Below are 18,025 nucleotides of genomic sequence, written 5' to 3'. Positions count from 1 at the left end.
TCTTTCAGCCTCTGTTTTGTTCATTTGTGCATTGCTTAATTGATATTATATGTTTTTTCTATTCACTTGCATATTTGTTTTTATTTTTAGTGTGTCATCTGCTTCCTCCCCCCCCCCATTTTTATAACTTCATTTATTCTGATGATGTTACATGCCCCCTTTTTTTGCAACGATTGATCTCATACATTTTTGGATACTGTTCACACCCAACACGCAGCATGTGTTCACCCCTCCCCTCTTTATCTGACACGCAGTGTGCGTTTACATCATTAGTTGTGTCACCACGTTTTTACTTTCACTTCCTTTCTTAAGCGGACCCTTTCCTGCGTGGTCTTTTCTATCTCCTGGAAAGCCTTTTTCTGAGCATGCCATGTTAGTTCTTAAGGTGAGCCTACTTTTTTCCTTTGCTTCGGCATTTCTTTGGCTTTATTTGTTTAACACTTTTATATTTCGTTGTACACCGCCCTTTATTTTTTGATTTTTTCCTCCTACAGTGCGCGCCACAATATTTCCACGTCAGGTATTGTTCGTTGCCTTTTGTTTGTTTTTTCTCCTGTATTACACGCTTCACAGCTTTTGCGTTTGTTTAGTTTTCCCCTTTTGTTTTTTTGCCGCGTTTTCCAGTTTCTATATTGCTGGGTCTCGTCTAATTCTTTATTAGCTTTGGGCACCACGCTGCAGTATTTTGTTTCATTACTCTGGTTCTCTAATCCTGCATATGCTTGTGTTTTGTGTCATATTCATGCTCTCTGTTTCCTTAACATTCTGGTGGGTTTAGCATGCTCCGTTTTTTCACTTGTTGCCTGGGACAGCCCATTCTTTTACTTCTGATCGGTTGAGCCCCCTGCTTTGTGTTTTAACTTATCTGTTGCCTTGTACTCTATTTCCTTTGATTTTTATACTGGCCTACATGGTAAGTAGACGTGGTCACTATACTTAATCGCGGCAAGGGATCTCCCTGCTGCAATTAGTATAGCGGTCGCGGCTACGGCTTCCAGTATTCCCTCCCCCCTCTGATGATCGCCGGCAGGAAGGTGCTCAACCCTTCCTGCCGGACCCCCCAACGGCCCCCCTGAAGATCACCGGCAGGAAGGTGCCTTTTACGCTCGCCTTCAATGCGCGCCGAACGGCTGAGCTCTGTTGGCTCCTCCCCTTTTAAGGAGGAGCTCCGGTGGATGACATTGGGGGTAGGCGGAGCTACCTCTCGCCGATGCCCCTTGCTCTCTCTTGCCCCTTCTTCACCTCTGCTGGTCTCTACTTCTGCTTTCCTGCCTCCTGCTTGCATGCGTAAGCCTGTTTAACTGATCTGTTGGTCCCTCCCCTTTTAAGGAGGAGCTCCGGTGGATAAAATCAGCAGGTGGGTGGAGCTACTGCATGCCGATGCCCCTTGCTCTCTCCTGCCTTCTCTTGCTCCTTCTTCCCCTCTGCTTTTCTCTCCTGCTTTCCTGCCTCCTGCCTGGAATTTTGTGATCAGAGTAGGGAGGATGTTAACAATGTGTTTGTCCTGTTTGTTTGCCTGTGCCACATTTGTAGTGATCGTAGGGCCCACAAGATGATGAGAATGTATGTTTAAATATTTTTTTATTAAATTTCCAACAAAGTGCAAGAAAAGCATACAGAAGCGTTCATCAAAATCTCTCACATGTGCACAAACCATTCCCCCCAACCCCCTCCCCGATGATGGGAATGTAACTTGTAAACCACTTAGCTTATATGTGGTATATAAATTTTTAAATAAAACCTATATTTTCCCATACACTCAAGGTTTTGTTATTCACAATTTTGTGGTTCAGGAACATTTTCGGGAACCGTACTATCTCGAATAACGAGAACAGATTGTATATAATAAATCACTTTGACTATAACTGAAGGTGACATCAAATCCCATCCCTATAGCACCTCCATTGGCTTCCAGAAGCACAGATTACGTTTAAGAACTTGATTCTAGCATTTAAGGGCAACATGTCACCAGTTTATCTGAAGGATATTGCTCAGCTCATCCTTTAGTCATAATATAAAAACTGCCTGTGTGTACTATCAATACTGTTTATTGTGCTCCCGAAATCTGTGCTCATTCTTTGCAATTTCTAAGGTCTGGAAAACTTCTCTCACAGATATTCAAATAATCACAGATCTAGGTTCTTTCAAAACAGCAATAAAAACATGGTTGTGTTATTGAACATTATCTGGGTAGATATTTGACTGCTAATTTAAAGGAAGCTCAGAGAAAAAGGCTTCTCGCAATCCATTGCTTGTGTCCAGTTATGAAGAACTTTAATAAAATTCAAAATGATTTATCTTTATTTTGTATTATAATAAACTACTGCGTACTTTTGTTATATGAGGAAGGGGTTAAGAATTCAAACTAAACTAAAAATTTGTTATTACCTCTCTCTTGTAAAACAGAGCAAAAGCTTTTGATGGATAGGTCTGCAGTATCTATGTGATGTAATGACCATCCTATTTTGTACATAAGACAAACTTCTCGAATGTGGAAAACTCAGCTCCTGAGCAAAGTGTTGGTGTCACTAATTATAAAGTCCACACTTCTGGTTAAACATTATTAATAGGGCACTTGATTTTTCAACCCTCCATTGCTAGGGGTTGGAACCTATGACTAATTCTGCACAGAGGCAGCATCAGATGGGGGATAGTTCAATAAACATCAACAGTAGATTTACCAATTACATACTGTAGAGGTTGAGTGGAGAGCGTTTGAGTGGATGCTTTTCTGACAATTTTTTAAGTCTAATGTATGATCCAATCAGATATGGGGAACTCTGTTGGCTGTTTGCTGATTGGTGGCTCAGTTTTTAAGTGGCTTTTTAAGAGCAGTCATTTTTTCTACCCAGAATTGGAGCCTATTTGCAGCATAGTGCGAGTTTATTTTTCATGGTTTTTGAAATTTGTTTTGTGCTTTACAGTGTATCCCCTGAGGCAGCTGTAACTGGCAAACAAGTGGCCCTTGTCAAGAGTGCACACTTTTTTATTTTTTTGAAAACATGTTAAAAATAATTAGTATATGCGGAATCCAGCACTTCTCTTTTGTTTGAAGGCTGAAGGCTCCTCAAATTCATTGATGCTGGAGCAGAGATCCCCTTGGTGATAGGAGGTCCTGGCAAGTGCACTGCTTTTATCATTTGCTGCCTTAATCTTTACACTGTTTACTGAATGGACTTCCTAACTTCTACCAAGTATTTTTTTTTTAGTTTTATGGTTCTGCAGAGCTCAGATATTTTCTTTTTTTCATTATTCAATAATACCTTGTGTGACGTGAATGTCTAACACCCCAAGGGTAGGTAATATGTCTTGCCTAGTCCCTATATCAGTATAACCACAGTAAGCAGTTATCTTACCGTTTTGCCAAACTTCATTCTATCTGGCTTAAACAATGCATTTAGGTCCTCAGCGGGCCACCACACACTCAAGTTGTTTCATTGTGTCTGGCTTTATGCTCCCATTCCTCATCGGACCAATAGATATTTTTATAAATATTTTTAAGACTTATTATTTTAAATATAATTTTAAATATATGCTAAGAATACTTAGCTTTGTGTGTTCGACGCTAGTCAGGAGGGAACAGCAATCGCCAACATGTTTCGCCCGTAAAATTCCAAGGGCTTTATCAAGGCTCCCTCTCCCATTCACACAGCTCTCTCCACCATTGCGTCAGAAACGAATGACGCAATGGTGGAGAGAGCTGTGTGAATGGGAGAGGGAGCCTTGATAAAGCCCTTGGAATTTTACGGGCGAAACATGTTGGCGATTGCTGTTCCCTCCCGACTAGCGTCGAACACACAAAGCTAAGTATTCTTAGCATATATTTAAAATTATATTTAAAATAATAAGTCTTAAAAATATTTATAAAAATATCTATTGGTCCGATGAGGAATGGGAGCATAAAGCCAGACACAATGAAACAACTTGAGTGTGTGGTGGCAAGCTGAGGACCTAAATGCATTGTTTAAGCCAGATAGAATGAAGTTTGGCAAAACGGTAAGATAACTGCTTACTGTGGCTATACTGATATATGGTTATATTCTTCATTCAAACTTTCGTTAATATTGCCAAGGGGTTCCATTGCCTAGTCCCTATACATATCTGGATGTTTTTAAGTGTAATAATTTTATGTTTTTATGTGGTTTTATGTATTTATGAGTTTTAATTTGGGTACCATACGTTTGATGTGAGTATAGTTTTTATGTTTACTCATATGATTTAGTATGCTATGTATGACATATTTTATGCGGAGCTGTCATTTCGATTAAAATTTTTAATCGCAATTAATTGTTCAAGTAAAAAGTAATCCAACTTATTTCCCGTTGCAGTTCCTTGTAACTCTGAGCAAGTCACTTAACCCTCCATTGCCCCAGGTATAAAATAAGTTTCAAGTTTTATTTTGATTTGATAAATCGCTTATTCAAATTACTAAGCGAGTTACAGAAAAATAAAATAAATATACATTTAGACATACTATTTAAAATTAACAATAATAGGTTGGACCGACAAGTTTACAGATCGACTGATACACAGGGAGTGGAGGGGTAAAGTTACAATTCAATGCTTTAAAATGAAAACAGAGCCAAGGAAAATACATTAGGGAGGGAACTGTATAAACCTGGAAGGTAACTACTTTAGGATTTAAGGATAATTTAAAGATTAAAAGCATCTTTAAAAAGGAAGCATTTTAAACCAATTTGACTATAGCCAAAGAAAGAAAGAATATCAAATCCCATCTCCTTTCCCTTCCATAAAGGACTGAATCTCTCTCTCTCTCTCTCCCAACCTCAGATCACTACTTTGGCCATAGATTCTAGTGGTAGCCCCTCCAGTTCTGCTCGCAAGTGGTACTCTGTTGGTCCCTGGAAATGGCTGTGTTGCATATAAGCTGCCTGTGGCCTGCTCCAAAGCCTTCACTCTGGTCCGTCCTGCCTCCTCTTACATCACTTCCTGTTTCTGCATGGGCAGTAAGGGCCAGAGGGAAAGCTTCCGAAAAGTTCTGCCTCCTCTGACATCTCTTCCTGTTTCTGCATGGGCAGGATGGGCCAGAGACAAAGCTTCAGACCAGGTTGTAGGAAGCAAGTATGCAATGCTGCCACTGCCACAGAGCAACAGAAGACCATCTTTAAGGTAGGACGATGCTGGATTGTGCCAAGGACAGGGGTTGGAAGACAGCAGAAAAGATGTTTGAAAGAGACAGGAGATGCTATAACGTGGCTCAATTTTTTAAAATTGTGATTAATAATGCATTAATTGCAGTCAACTGTGATTAACTTGCAGCCTTAATTTTATGATTAATTTTTATTATACTAATACATATTTGAGTATGGTATTTATGTTTATTCGTATGTTTCACATTTTATCATCTACTGTGTGTCATTTATGGTTTAGATTTTATGATTATTATTTATTTGTTTCACCAGTACATGTATTGCCCCAAAGCAGCCCCTGGTGGGCAAACATGGCCGAGTCGGACACTTTTATTTATGATTTTATAATAAAGATTTTTAATATCTTAATCATGTCTGTTTAATGTCTACTATCCTTTTAGGACTAGCGGACTGCTTGCCTATCTGTTTTATGGGACAATCTTTGAAACTCTTCAGTTAATTACACTTTTTCCGTTTTATATATTGAATTTACTGAATTTATTGAACTGAATTGTGTATGAGAACACACCAAAAATGGTGCTTCTTTAGGTGGAGTTTTTCTGGACCTATAATGGAGTTTCTTTTTTAGCTTATATATAAGCTTAATATTGTTGGCTGTTGAGGTCCTTTTCTCCAGCTTTTAAGATTTTTAAAGTGGTCACAGTTTAATAAACACAGAGAGAGAGGCATATTCTTTGGGGGATTTCTTCATAAGCAGTAGATTATATTTAAATGTTTTTTCTGGGGGGGGGTGTTATACTGCTAAATGATTTGTTAGTCTTAAGTTTGCAACATGCCATTACCTGCCTTTAACATAACTTATAATAATGGCAAGACTACAGACAATACCAATCAAAGAAAACCTCTTTCTAAAGTGAGCTCTTCTAGCATCCTCACAATCTTCTTATGGAGGATACCAATGTGTTCTTTTAAGAATAAACCCCCCATGCCATGAGTATCACTTCTAAAGAGAACCCTGTTACCATATTCCTATGCAAGGCCTCATTCAGCTAGCCTCTAGTAATATGGTCACCAGGAGTGCCTGACAAGGTACTGTGGCACACTGTAGGGTTCTCTTTTACTGCCATTAACCCAGCAGAGGTCTGTAACACCAGACTGCGCCTTACTCAAGATATATTTGACCCCAGTTAAAGGTCAGAGAACATTCACTGGTATCAAAAGAAACTATCCTGCTTACTACTTCCTCTAATAAGAGGGCTATGACGTTGAGAAAATGGGCTTGATGAGAATGACTAAATGACTTAATTTTTTAATAATATTTCATCTCTGCCTCTTCTATCCAGCAGATCAACTACCCAAATACACTGTGACCACATAACTGCTCATACAAGTTCAGCAGCAATGACTATTTTGTAAAAGGATTCTTCAGCTTTAAAATGAGGCACATGTTTGTGTGCCTCAGGATAACATGGAGAGAGTGGCTGAGGGTTAAAGGAGGGATGTTGCATTTGAAAGCATCAATATAACTCAAACTTTAAAAAAAAAAAAAAAAAAAAGCTTTCATAAACCAAATCTCTTAGAAATTGAAATGCTAACCAAATTTGACAATGCCCTGCTTCTCCTGGTCTATGATCTATTCCCCAATGCTTCCTGCCAAAATATCCCAAGCCCCAAAACTGTCTTAGTCCCAGTACTTTACCTTTTCCAATTGGCTGTGCACGTGCTGTACAATCAAATCTAAAGCCACAAAGTTCTCTCCACCTGCAGACCAAGGAGAAACACTAGTATCTTGTCATTATCAGAGGGTCTGCCATTACAGTGGGGGCATGTTTCAAGAGAAACTAACTCACAGTAAACATTAACAAGTCAAAAAGGAAAATAATAGGATGCACTCATGCCTGTTGGCTGACATCTTAATATAAACAAAAACGGAATTGTTCCAGGCAATCAGAAAACAGAGACCTAGGGTTGCTTCTCAATTGTGCTGTCCTAGGTGGCTGCCTAGTGGACAGGCTGGTCCTGAACACAATAGATCATCCTTACTTCAGATCTATTTAATATTAAATTAAACCAAAAGCTGAAATAAATTAACCCCATTTTCCATCCCTCTGTTCCTCAACACTCCAAGAATATTAGGGTTTGGAAATCTTACCTCTGGGTACAACGATGTCAGCCACCTGCACAGTAGGCTCAATGTACTGCTCAAAGGCTGGCTTCACATACTTGTTGTAGAGCTTGATGACACCCACAATGTCCCGTCCCCGCTCCGTGATATCCCTTTTGAGACGGCGGACAAGACGAATGTCAGAATCTGTGTCCACAAAAACCTTCATATCCAAGAGCTGCAAACAGAAATAAAGAACTCAGCAGCCTAGGTCAGAGACGGAGAAAATGATAGAGCCTCTGACCTCCACAACTAGGTCAAGACCAAGGCTCAGTATTCAAAAAATAATCACCATGATAAGATAAGAAAGAGCTCAGCTGCAGCATAAAGCCAGATGTCTAATTAAAACTAGAAAAGAATTCAGAGACAAAGACAAAACACACACCTTTTAACACATACTTGGTCATGCAGTTATTAACATATAAAAGTATGTATACTCATGCACAGATTCACACATATGCAGCACACTATTATAAATGTCCACAAAACACACCACGTGGAGCCAGTTCCTGGACACAGGATCGTAAAGTTCAAATACTTTATTTCAAATTCCAAACTACATCAACGAACACTGGCTTACAATCCTCTGTCCAGGAACTGGCTCCACGTTGTGTGTTTTGTGGACGTCTCTTGTTTCTTTGTGGAAGCCTGGTGTTTTGCGCCCGTCTTTGGGACTGTAGTGGTCCCTCCAGTGGCTTTGTGGATTGTGCATACTATTATAAAGGCACATATTTTATAAAGACAGTTTTATAAAATAAGCTCCCAGATCAGGCCCATTTAAACCTGCTTTGAAGCCTACTTTTTAATGGCATATGCAGCAATGCAATTTTATAAAAGGCTTATTTGCAGTTAAAACCACCTTACAAAATTATCCAGTGTCATACTAACACTTGCACGCCCTCAAATGTCATATTCACATCTATGTACACACATCACACAAACTGCTACAAGATATCACCTCACAACAACTAATGTACAAACACATCATAACAATCACCAATTGCTCACACACCACTATAAGATCATAGCTCTACATAAGCTTTTCACAGGTACATCCCAGTGTTACACTCTTATACACACAGTCATTGCCATATTTTTAAGCACTCTCAATACCTTTAGCAGTTCCTTGTTGGCAAAGGCCAAAATGCCTTCAAATATAACAACATTTGCTCCATAGACAATTTTCTGGTGGGGGCAAAAAAAAGAGAGAATTGCATAAAACATTAATGGAAACTAAACTAAACAAGAAAGGTATTTTTTCTTCTAGCAAATTAGGTAAGTCCTTCTCTTTCAAATTAACTGAATTATGGAATAACATTCCTTTGTGGCTGAGAGACTCAGATACCCTTCAAATCTTCCAGAAACATTTAAAAACCTGGTTATTCACCAAATGGTAAATCTGCTTTTCTTTTCTATCTTTCATATTAATTTTTGTAAACTGAGTTGAGCTTTATTTTCATAAAGATGACACGGTCTATAAATTTAAGGTTTAGTTTAGTTCCATTGACTTTGGAAACCATAAGAGCTAGTTTACACAGTATCATAAAACTTGGAGATGATCTCCTCTTACAATTACACAAGGCAACACAACATTTTTTTCGGAATCATCTGACAACACAGCACATTTTTCTAAATTAGTTTTTCACGCTGATTTCAGATCTGTTTAGTTTTTTTCAGTCATGTAAACTTTTAAAGTTATGACTAATGTTAGTTTATAGCGTTCTAGCATGTGGAGGGGCATAATCGAAAGGGACGTCTAAGTCCGTTTACGTCCATCTCGCAAGTCGTCCAAAGTTAAAAAGAGCCTAAGACACATTTTCGAAAGATACGTCCAACTTTTTTTTACTTTCAAAAATCATCTAATTATACGTCCTGCCGATCTGATCGTCCAAGCCACTAAATCGTTCATCTTTATACCACATTTCCGTCCAACTTTACGTCCAAGTCCAAAACGCCTAGAACAAGCCCTGTTGGATGTGGGAGGGCTCTGCAAAGTGATGGACTGCACACCCAGACATGCCACCTAAATAGTGGGGTACTTTACAGGGCACTGCTGTGAACTTCACAAAAAGGGTGCCATGGCTTCTCCTCACTACAGCTCCCTTATAGGTGACGGTGAGCCCCCCCAAACCACCTCCAGAATCCCTAGACCCACTTATCTACCACCCCAATAGCCCTTATGGCTGCAGGAGCCACTTATATACCAGTAAAAAAGGTTTGTGGGGGTATATAGGGGAGTGTACATGTTTAAGTATCAATGCAGTGATTACAGGGGCTTATGGGCGTGGGTCCTCCTCTCTATGAGTCCCTAACCCACCCCCAAGACGACTTAAGCTGCCTCTGGGCTGGACAACTAGGCTTTCCTATACCAGGCGGCCAGGTGATGATGGTCTGGAGGCTGAAATTTAAAGTTGTGAATAAAATTTTTATGGGAGTGGAGGGGCTGGTGTTCACTGAGATAGTGTGTGGGGGGTCTGTGTTATGTGTTTGCAGTGCTTATCTGGTGAGTTTAGGTGGGTTTTTGTCCAAGTTCCGTCAATCCTGGGCTGTATAACTTTCGGTTATACATGCTGTACGACTAAGTCTATGCCAGCTCACGTCCCGCCCTCGACATGCCTCCTGAAACGCCCCATTTAGCTTTGGACGTTGAGCGGCACTATGAAGACCTAGGTCGTTTAGAATCCCGTTTTTATTTTCAGCGCTTAGACGTTTTTGAGAAATGTTCGTCCAAGTGCCGACTTAGGCCGGTTTTTGGACATTTTCCTCTTTCGATTATGAGCCCCATAAGGTTTTAAGAACTGCAGCATCAACTTAAAGAAATGTTGCAGTATTTTCGGTCCAAAGTCAAATAAGCACACAGCATAGCATAATTATACTGGACTGTGTCACTCAGCAACCAATATTTCTTCAAAAATGCTTAGAGTATGATTTCTTTTTATGAGTTGTGTCTGGATTGTCACGGCACAACATCCAGAAGTAGTCGGCCATCATACTCTCATTCCAGTAACCTTAGTAGCGACGCTCTATTAACTGAATGTCCTGATGAAAACATTCTCCTTGCTCGTCACTCACCATACCAAGATTTTCCGGAAAAAAGTCAAGATGTGAGTGCAGAAAGTGTATTTTTAATGATGTGACAGCCATGTTTCTGATATGAGTCAAAGAGATTCTGAACTCCTTCCTTATATGAAGGATTCTTACGGTTGACCAGAAAGTTTTCCACTAACCACTTGAATGCCTCCCAAGCTTCAAGCTCAGCTGCTGAGAGTGATTGCTTAAAATCTTCATCCTGCATAACGGACTTGATCTGTGGGCCTATAAATATCCCCTCCTTCAGTTTTGCAGTGCTGATTTTAGGAAATTTCTTAACCAGCATGCTGGTTAGCTAGGTGTCTCCAAAGGGCTGATCCTGCTAGCAGCAGATTTCCGCTGTGTGAGTCTGCATCTTCTCCCAGGCAGAGGTCCCATCAAGTGGGAACCTCTGGGCACCGAGCCTCCAAAGAACACTGAGAAAAAATACCCGAAGATAATAAAACGGAAGAGCAGATCAAAAACACTTTTAAGCAATTTATTGCAGAAAAACTGAGGGCGCAAGAGCAGCTCCCTGGGAAGGAGGTGGAGTTGAAGACATGATTGACAGTTTTCTGCAAGCAACTTATTAGTTCAGATACAAGACCCTAGCGTTCAGAATCACTAGATATATTGCACTAGAAAGGAAGATTGTGACCTTTAATCAGTGGCATAACCCTGGAGAGGGAAGGCCTTGGGCCCCCCTCCCTACAAAGCTACAATACCTGTTCAATGGTTGGTGGAATAGCCTAGGCCCTGCAAGCCAAAGAAATCTGCTGCCTGAGTAACTTTCTTCCTCTTTGTACTGCCTCAGAAGCGAGGAGGTCAGTAATATGCTTCCAGTCGCCATGTCAGCACTCCCTGATCATGCGCATTTAATGCACAAACTGAGCATGCTTGGGAAGTGTAAGAGTCAGCACCCAGAGGCATGCCACTGACCTCCTCACTCCTGAGGCAGAAGAGGTGGCTTTGGCAGTGGATTTCTTCAACTGGCAGGGCTTTGACATCCTCACTAACAAAGGTATGATACCTAATGTAGGGGAGGGGAGGAAATGCGTGAGACCAACCAGTCCACTCCTGTGCCCCCTCCCTCCCCAAATGGTTTGCTGGCTATGCCTCTGCCTTTATTTGCCCAATTAATTGAGATTAAAATTTTTCATTGAAATGCAACCTTAATACCACAAAACCAGCATCTGTCCATACTTATTGTTCAGTCTGCCCCTACATGCCTCCCTGTGGTTGTTTAAAGTAATGTTCTCCCCCAACTTGTGGTTGTATGCTGTAAACATTAATTCTAACAGCTGCACTAAGTTTCACTGATGCATATTCATACCCATTCTTTTCTGCGGCTGTGTGTGGTGAAGTCATACACAGGCACTTTCACGCTTTTTCCCTTCTTCAGTTTCCGCAAAACATTAATTAACAAGTCAAAGTCAAAGGCATCAGGGTGGTCAAAATTGTACTCATTCTTTGCTGCCAATTCTTGTTCCTCCTTACTCAGTACCTGGGAAAAAAGTAAGATGAAGTGGACAGAATTAAAAATACAGCAAAGAAAGACAAAGAAGGTGAAGTTGACAGAGAGAAGGATACAGAAAGACACAGAAGGTTTCACAGAAAGAGGAAAGAATGGACGGAAAGAACAGCTGTTGCCATCAAAGGGGAGAAAAGTGATGAATAGATGAGGGAGACACTAGATGCAACACTTGATAATGACAAGGTTGGTGAGTATAAATTAGGAGAGAAAGAGAGAACCAAGGAAATGCCCACTGTTGAAGCAGTCAAATCAACACCAATCCTGTAAAAGTAAGCCATGGATAGAGTGACGCAGAAGAGAGGCAATGGGGAACACTGTTAGAGATGAGAAGAAGAAAAGGATGATAACAAGAGGGAAGGATCATACTGGGGGACGGGGTACCACCTTGTAGAAACAATCCATGGACAGCAGGACTACCCAAGGAACATCCAGAGCTTCAATGATTTTATTAGCTACAGTGGTCTTCCCTGAGGCACTACCCCCACAGAGTCCTAAAGAAAACAAACATTGAACAGTGTAATAAACAGATTCCTTCCAGTACCAGTGTAAAATACAGCAGTTATTCATATGTTTTTGGCAGGTTTCATACCACTATCAGACTTCAATAAGAATTAACTAAAGATAACAATATGAATACATTTTTGGGACCATGTAGACCAGTGGTCTCGAACTCGCAGCCTGCCAGGTACTATTTTGAGGCCCTTGGTATGTTTATCATATACACAAAAGTAAAATAAAACAATTTCTTGATCATATGTCTCTTTAGCTATAAATTACAATATTATTATTAAGACTTAGCCAAAAGGAAAGATTTATAAACTATAAAGAGTTTTACCACATGCAAAATTGTCATTTCTTTAATAAATTAACTATTTTTTCTGAGGCCCTCCAAGTACCTCCAAATCCAAAATGTGGCCCTGCAAAGGGTTTGAGTTTGAGACACACACACTCCTCACTCTCAGACCCACAGCAGCATAGAAAGGACATCATGTTCTTCTTGGGTGGATTATAAGAGCATGAATGGAAGATGCATACATCTGGCCGCAGAAGATAGATTATGGCTTTGTTCTGGGCCCAGAGGAGGCAGACATAAAAATTCTGGCATTCATAAGGCCCTAGAGGTCCACTAGTATCTTTGTTCATGTTCCTTCCAACCATTTCGAAAACATCTGAAAACTTGGCTTTTTTCAAAGTTGTAAATTCCGCTCATCTCCATGCTATTCCAAATCCATATTGTATTTGTTCTCTTTTCTAATTTCTTGTAAACCGTGCTGAGCTCTACCATTATAGAAAAGATGTGGTATATAAGCCTAAGGTTTAGTTTAGTTTAGACTCCTTACTGCCTGAAAAGGCAGACTGCAGAGGACTGTGTTTTCTGGTAGTTATTATCTAGTATCCCTCCTATGCAATTCCATGGGAAATCACGCTCAGTTGGAATCTTAAAAATATACAGTGCCCCACTTGCAAGTTTGCTAAATGCATAGTTGTCTAAACATTTTCCTGTCTGCCCACTGCATCAAGATACCCAAGATCTAATGCAATTGTAGAATCCACCATTACCTTATTTTCTTATACTTTATTCCTCTAACTTTAGTCAAAAAAGACTATCAAGAGTGGCTCATACCTAAACGTCCATAAAAATCAAGCAATACACACGTTATAACTACTGGAAGAAAAATAAAACCTCATTAGCAATTACTGAAAGTCTGGTCAAACAACCAAGCTTTCAAGTACTTGCAGAAAATAACGGGGCCCTGTTACTAAGCTGTGGTTAGCATTAATGTGTGCTTTACTGCAGGTTAAAAACCACTATCACAGGGCACACTTAGGTGTTCCATGGCAGTTTTTGGATTGGCACATGCTTTCCATGTGCTAAAAAGCAATGTTACTTACCGTAACAGTTGTTATCCAGGGACAGCAGGCAGCTATTCTCACTAGTGGGTGATGTCATCCGACAGAGCCCCGATACGGACATCTTGCAAGCATATCTTGCTTGAAGAAACTCAGAAGTTTCGAGATGCCCGCACCGCGCATGCGCCAGTGCCTTCCCGCCCGATGCTCCGGGCGTGTCTCCTCAGTTCAGGTAGCTAGCAGAGAAGCCAACCCAGGGGAGGTGGGTGGGACGTGAGAATAGCTGCCTGCTGTCCCTGGATAACAACTGTTACAGTAAGTAACATTGCTTTATCCCAGGACAAGTAGGCAGGTATTCTCACTAGTGGGTGACCTCCAAGCTAACCTCAATGGGATGGTGGGAGAGTTGGCAACTTAGGAGAATAAATTTTGTAACACTGTTTGGCCAAACTGTCCATCCCTTTTGGAGAAAGTATCCAGACAATAATGAGAGGTGAATGTATGAACCGAGGACCAAGTGGCAGCCTTACAAATCTCCTCAATCGGTGTCGATCTGAGGAAGGCTACAGAGGCTGCCATTGCTCTGACCTTATGGGCTGTGACCTTACAAGGAAGGGGTAATCCAGCCTGGGCATAGCAGAAAGAGATACAAGCCGTCATCCAGATGGAGATGGTGCGCTTCGATACAGGTCGTCCCAACTTGTTTGGATCAAAGGAGACGAAAAGTTGAGGAGCAGTTCTGTGTGGTTTGGTGCGATCCAAGTAGAAAGCACGTTTACAGTCCAGAGTGTGAAGAGCTGATTCTCCAGGATGAGAATGAGGCTTTGGAAAGAACACTGGAAGCACAATGGATTGGTTGAGGTGAAATTCAGAGACCACTTTAGGCAGGAATTTCGGGTGAGTACGGAGGACCACCTTGTCATGATGAAATACTGTGAAAGGTGGGTCCGCCACCAAGGCCTGAAGCTCACTGACCCTGCGAGCAGATGTGAGGGCCACCAGAAAAACCACTTTCCAAGTGAGAAACTTTAGTGGAGCCTTGCTCAGAGGCTCAAAAGGAGGTTTCATAAGCTGAGAAAGGACAACATTTAGATCCCAAACCAGTGGAGGCGGTTTGAGAGGAGGATTGACATGAAAAAGTCCTTTCATAAATCTGGAAACCACAGGATGAGAAGAGAGAGGTTTCCCTTGTAGAGGCTGATGGAAAGCCGCAATAGCACTCAGGTGGACTCGTATAGATGTCGACTTGAGACCAGACTGAGACAGGTGTAGAAGATAGTCCAACACAGAAGAGAGGGAAGCACGCTGAGGCTCTTTGGAATTGGAAATACACCAGGAAGAAAATCTAGTCCACTTTTGGGAGTAGCATTGTCGAGTAGCAGGCTTCCTGGAAGCCTCTAAGACATCCCTCACCGCTTGAGAAAACTGGTGAGGGGTTACGTTGAGAGGAACCAAGCTGTCAGGTGGAGAGACTGCAGGTTGGGATGAAGCAGTGATCCTTGATGTTGAGTAAGCAGAGAAGGAAACACTGGGAGAAGGACCGGGTCCCTGCTGCTGAAGTAGAAGGGAGAACCAAGGTTGCCTGGGCCATCGAGGAGCTATTAGAATCATGGTGGCTTGGTCTGATTTCAACTTGACCAGAGTCTTTTGAATGAGAGGAAATGGAGGAAACGCATACAGAAATCGATTCCCCCAATCCAGCAGAAAGGCATCTGCCTCGAGGCGATGAGGAGTGTAGATCCTGGAGCAAAACTGAGGCAGCTTGAAGTTGTGGGGAGCCGCAAAGAGGTCTATTTGAGGCGTCCCCCATTGTGCAAAGACCTGATGAAGGGGGTTGGAATGGAGAATCCATTCGTGAGGCTGGAGGAGACGACTCAAGTTGTCTGCCAAGACATTGTCCTTCCCCTGAATGTAGACAGCTTTGAGGAAGGCATTGTGGCGAACTGCCCAATCCCAGACTCTGAGAGCTTCCTGGCAGAGGGAGGCTGATCCCGGGCCCCCCTGCTTGTTCACATAATACATGGCGACCTGGTTGTCTGTACGGATGAGGACCACCATGTCGTGAAGCAGATGTTGAAAAGCTTGAAGAGCATTGAAGATGGCTCTGAACTCCAGAAGATTGATCTGATGGAGGCGGTCCGCACTGGTCCAGAATCCCTGAGTGCGAAGCCCATCCAGATGATCCCCCCAGGCATAGGTCGAGGAATCGGTTGTGAGAACCTTCTGATGAGGAGGAGTGTGAAACAGCAAACCTCTGGATAGATTCGAAGAGGTCATCCACCAAAGTAGAGACTGCCGAAGAGCAGGAGTGACTATGATGTGTCGAGTCAACGGGTCTGACACTTGAGTCCATTGAGAAGCTAGGGTCCACTGAGGAATTCTGAGATGGAGCCTGGCAAAGGGTGTCACATGAACTGTAGAGGCCATGTGGCCCAGGAGGACCATCATGTGTCTCGCTGAGATGGACTGGCGAGAAGACACAGACTGGCAGAGACGAAGAAGAGCATCCATGCGCTGAGGAGGAAGGAATGCCCGAAGCTGAATGGTGTCCAGTACCGCCCCGATGAAGGGAAGGGACTGGGTAGGCTGCAGATGAGATTTGGGAAAATTGATCTCGAAGCCTAGGCTCTGCAGGAAGCAGATCGTGGTCAAGGTCGCCGAAACAATCTTTGGAGCTGACGGGGCCTTGATGAGCCAGTCGTCGAGGTATGGAAATACCTGAAGACCCCTGTTCCGGAGTGCAGCGGCCACCACCACCAGACACTTCGTGAAGACTCTGGGAAACGAGGACAGGCCGAATGGAAGCACTCGATACTGCAGATGCAGATGTCCCACCCGAAATCTGAGGAACTTGCGGGAGGCCGGATGAATAGGAATGTGAGTGTAGGCCTCCTTGAGATCCAGAGAGCATAACCAGTCGTTCTGCTCGAGGAGAGGGTAGAGAGAAGCAAGTGTCAGCATGCGAAACCTCTCCCTGACTAGGAATTTGTTGAGGGCCCTGAGGTCCAAAATGGGTCGCAGGTCGACCGTCTTCTTCGGAACAAGGAAGTACCGGGAGTAAAACCCCTGGTTCAGTTGGTCCGTCGGGACCGGCTCCACGGCACGAAGCCGGAGCAAAGCCTGAGCTTCCTGGAGAAGAAGGGCGGTCTGAGTCAAGCTGGAAGGATACTCTCTTGGAGGGTGGTCAGGAGGGACCCGATGGAAATGAAGAGAGTATCCTTCCTTGATGATAGTAAGGACCCAGAGGTCGGTTGTTATGATGATAAAAATGATGGAGGCGCCCTCCGATGGGAAAAGCAGGGGGAGGCAGAATGAGGTTGGTTATGCCCTCGACGAGACAGTCAAAAAGGCTGAGTGGTCTTAGGGACAGCAGGCGACTGAGACTTAGGCTGACCCTTCTGGGGAGGCTGGCGCTTCGCCGGTTGCCTCGCAGGTGGAGTTTGCCTCGGCTGATAACGCCGCTGATAAATCAACGGCGGACGAGAAGGTCGAGACTGCTGAGGCTTAGGCTTCGGCCTAAGGATAGATTGGAAGGACTTTTCGTGGTCAGACAACTTCTTCGTAACAGTCTCGATGGATTCGTCAAAAAGATCCGCCCCAGCACACGGGACGTTCGCCAGGCGGTCCTGAAGATTCGGGTCCATATCAATGGTCTGCAACCAGGCCAACCGGCGCATCGCCACCGAGCAGGCCGCCGCTCGGGCTGAGAGCTCGAACGCATCATAGGCAGATTGCATTAACTGAAGCCGAAGTTGGGACAGCGAAGCAACCACTTCCTCAAACTCAAACCAAGCCTGGGACTCGATGTACGGTGTGAACTTCCGAAGCACAGGTAGAAAAAATTCCCAGTAGGCTGCAAAGTGGAAATTGTAATTCAGGACTCGAGACGCCATCATCGAATTCTGATAGATGCGTCGACCAAACTTATCCATGGTTCTGCCCTCGCAGCCCGGAGGCACTGAAGCATAGACCTGGCCAGGATGAGACCGCTTGAGCGAGGATTCGACCAGGAGGGACTGGTGAGAAAGCTGAGGACCCTCGAAGCCTTTATGATGCACCGTGCGGTACCGCGCATCCAATTTGCCAGGGACCGCAGGGTTAGAGTAAGGAGACTCGAAGCATCGCATGAAGGTCTGGTCGAGGAGCTTGTGCAGGGGAAGCCGCAAGGAGGACGAGGCAAGTGCATGGTATCGAGGTACTCCTTGGAGTATCGAGACCCAGCATCGAGAGTAATGTCCATGTCATCTGCCATCTGCCTGAGGAACGATGAAAAGGACAGTTGGTCCGCCGTCGCCG

At 43.0% G+C, this 18,025-nt stretch overlaps 1 protein-coding gene across 7 annotated transcripts in view; it reads right to left on the bottom strand.

Moving 5' to 3' along the window:
* LOC117356931 (uridine-cytidine kinase-like 1) overlaps positions 1-18,025 on the bottom strand; it is a 151,269-nt gene that overhangs the window by 85,915 nt on the left and 47,329 nt on the right. For all 7 annotated transcript variants that reach the window (XM_033936889.1, XM_033936890.1, XM_033936891.1 and 4 more), the window contains exons 3-7: positions 12,263-12,369; positions 11,678-11,848; positions 8,389-8,460; positions 7,264-7,453; positions 6,811-6,872 (exon numbers count right to left, since the gene is read on the bottom strand). In XM_033936889.1, coding sequence (XP_033792780.1) covers positions 6,811-6,872; positions 7,264-7,453; positions 8,389-8,460; positions 11,678-11,848; positions 12,263-12,369 — 602 coding nt within the window. The remainder of the gene's footprint in view (positions 1-6,810; positions 6,873-7,263; positions 7,454-8,388; positions 8,461-11,677; positions 11,849-12,262; positions 12,370-18,025) is intronic.

The sequence above is a fragment of the Geotrypetes seraphini genome, chromosome 3 (genome assembly GCF_902459505.1).
Source record: "Geotrypetes seraphini chromosome 3, aGeoSer1.1, whole genome shotgun sequence".
In the NCBI taxonomy this organism is placed as follows: domain Eukaryota; kingdom Metazoa; phylum Chordata; class Amphibia; order Gymnophiona; family Dermophiidae; genus Geotrypetes; species Geotrypetes seraphini.
The sequence above is the reverse complement of the archived record's forward strand: the minus strand, read 5'-3'. Positions and strand labels throughout refer to the sequence as shown.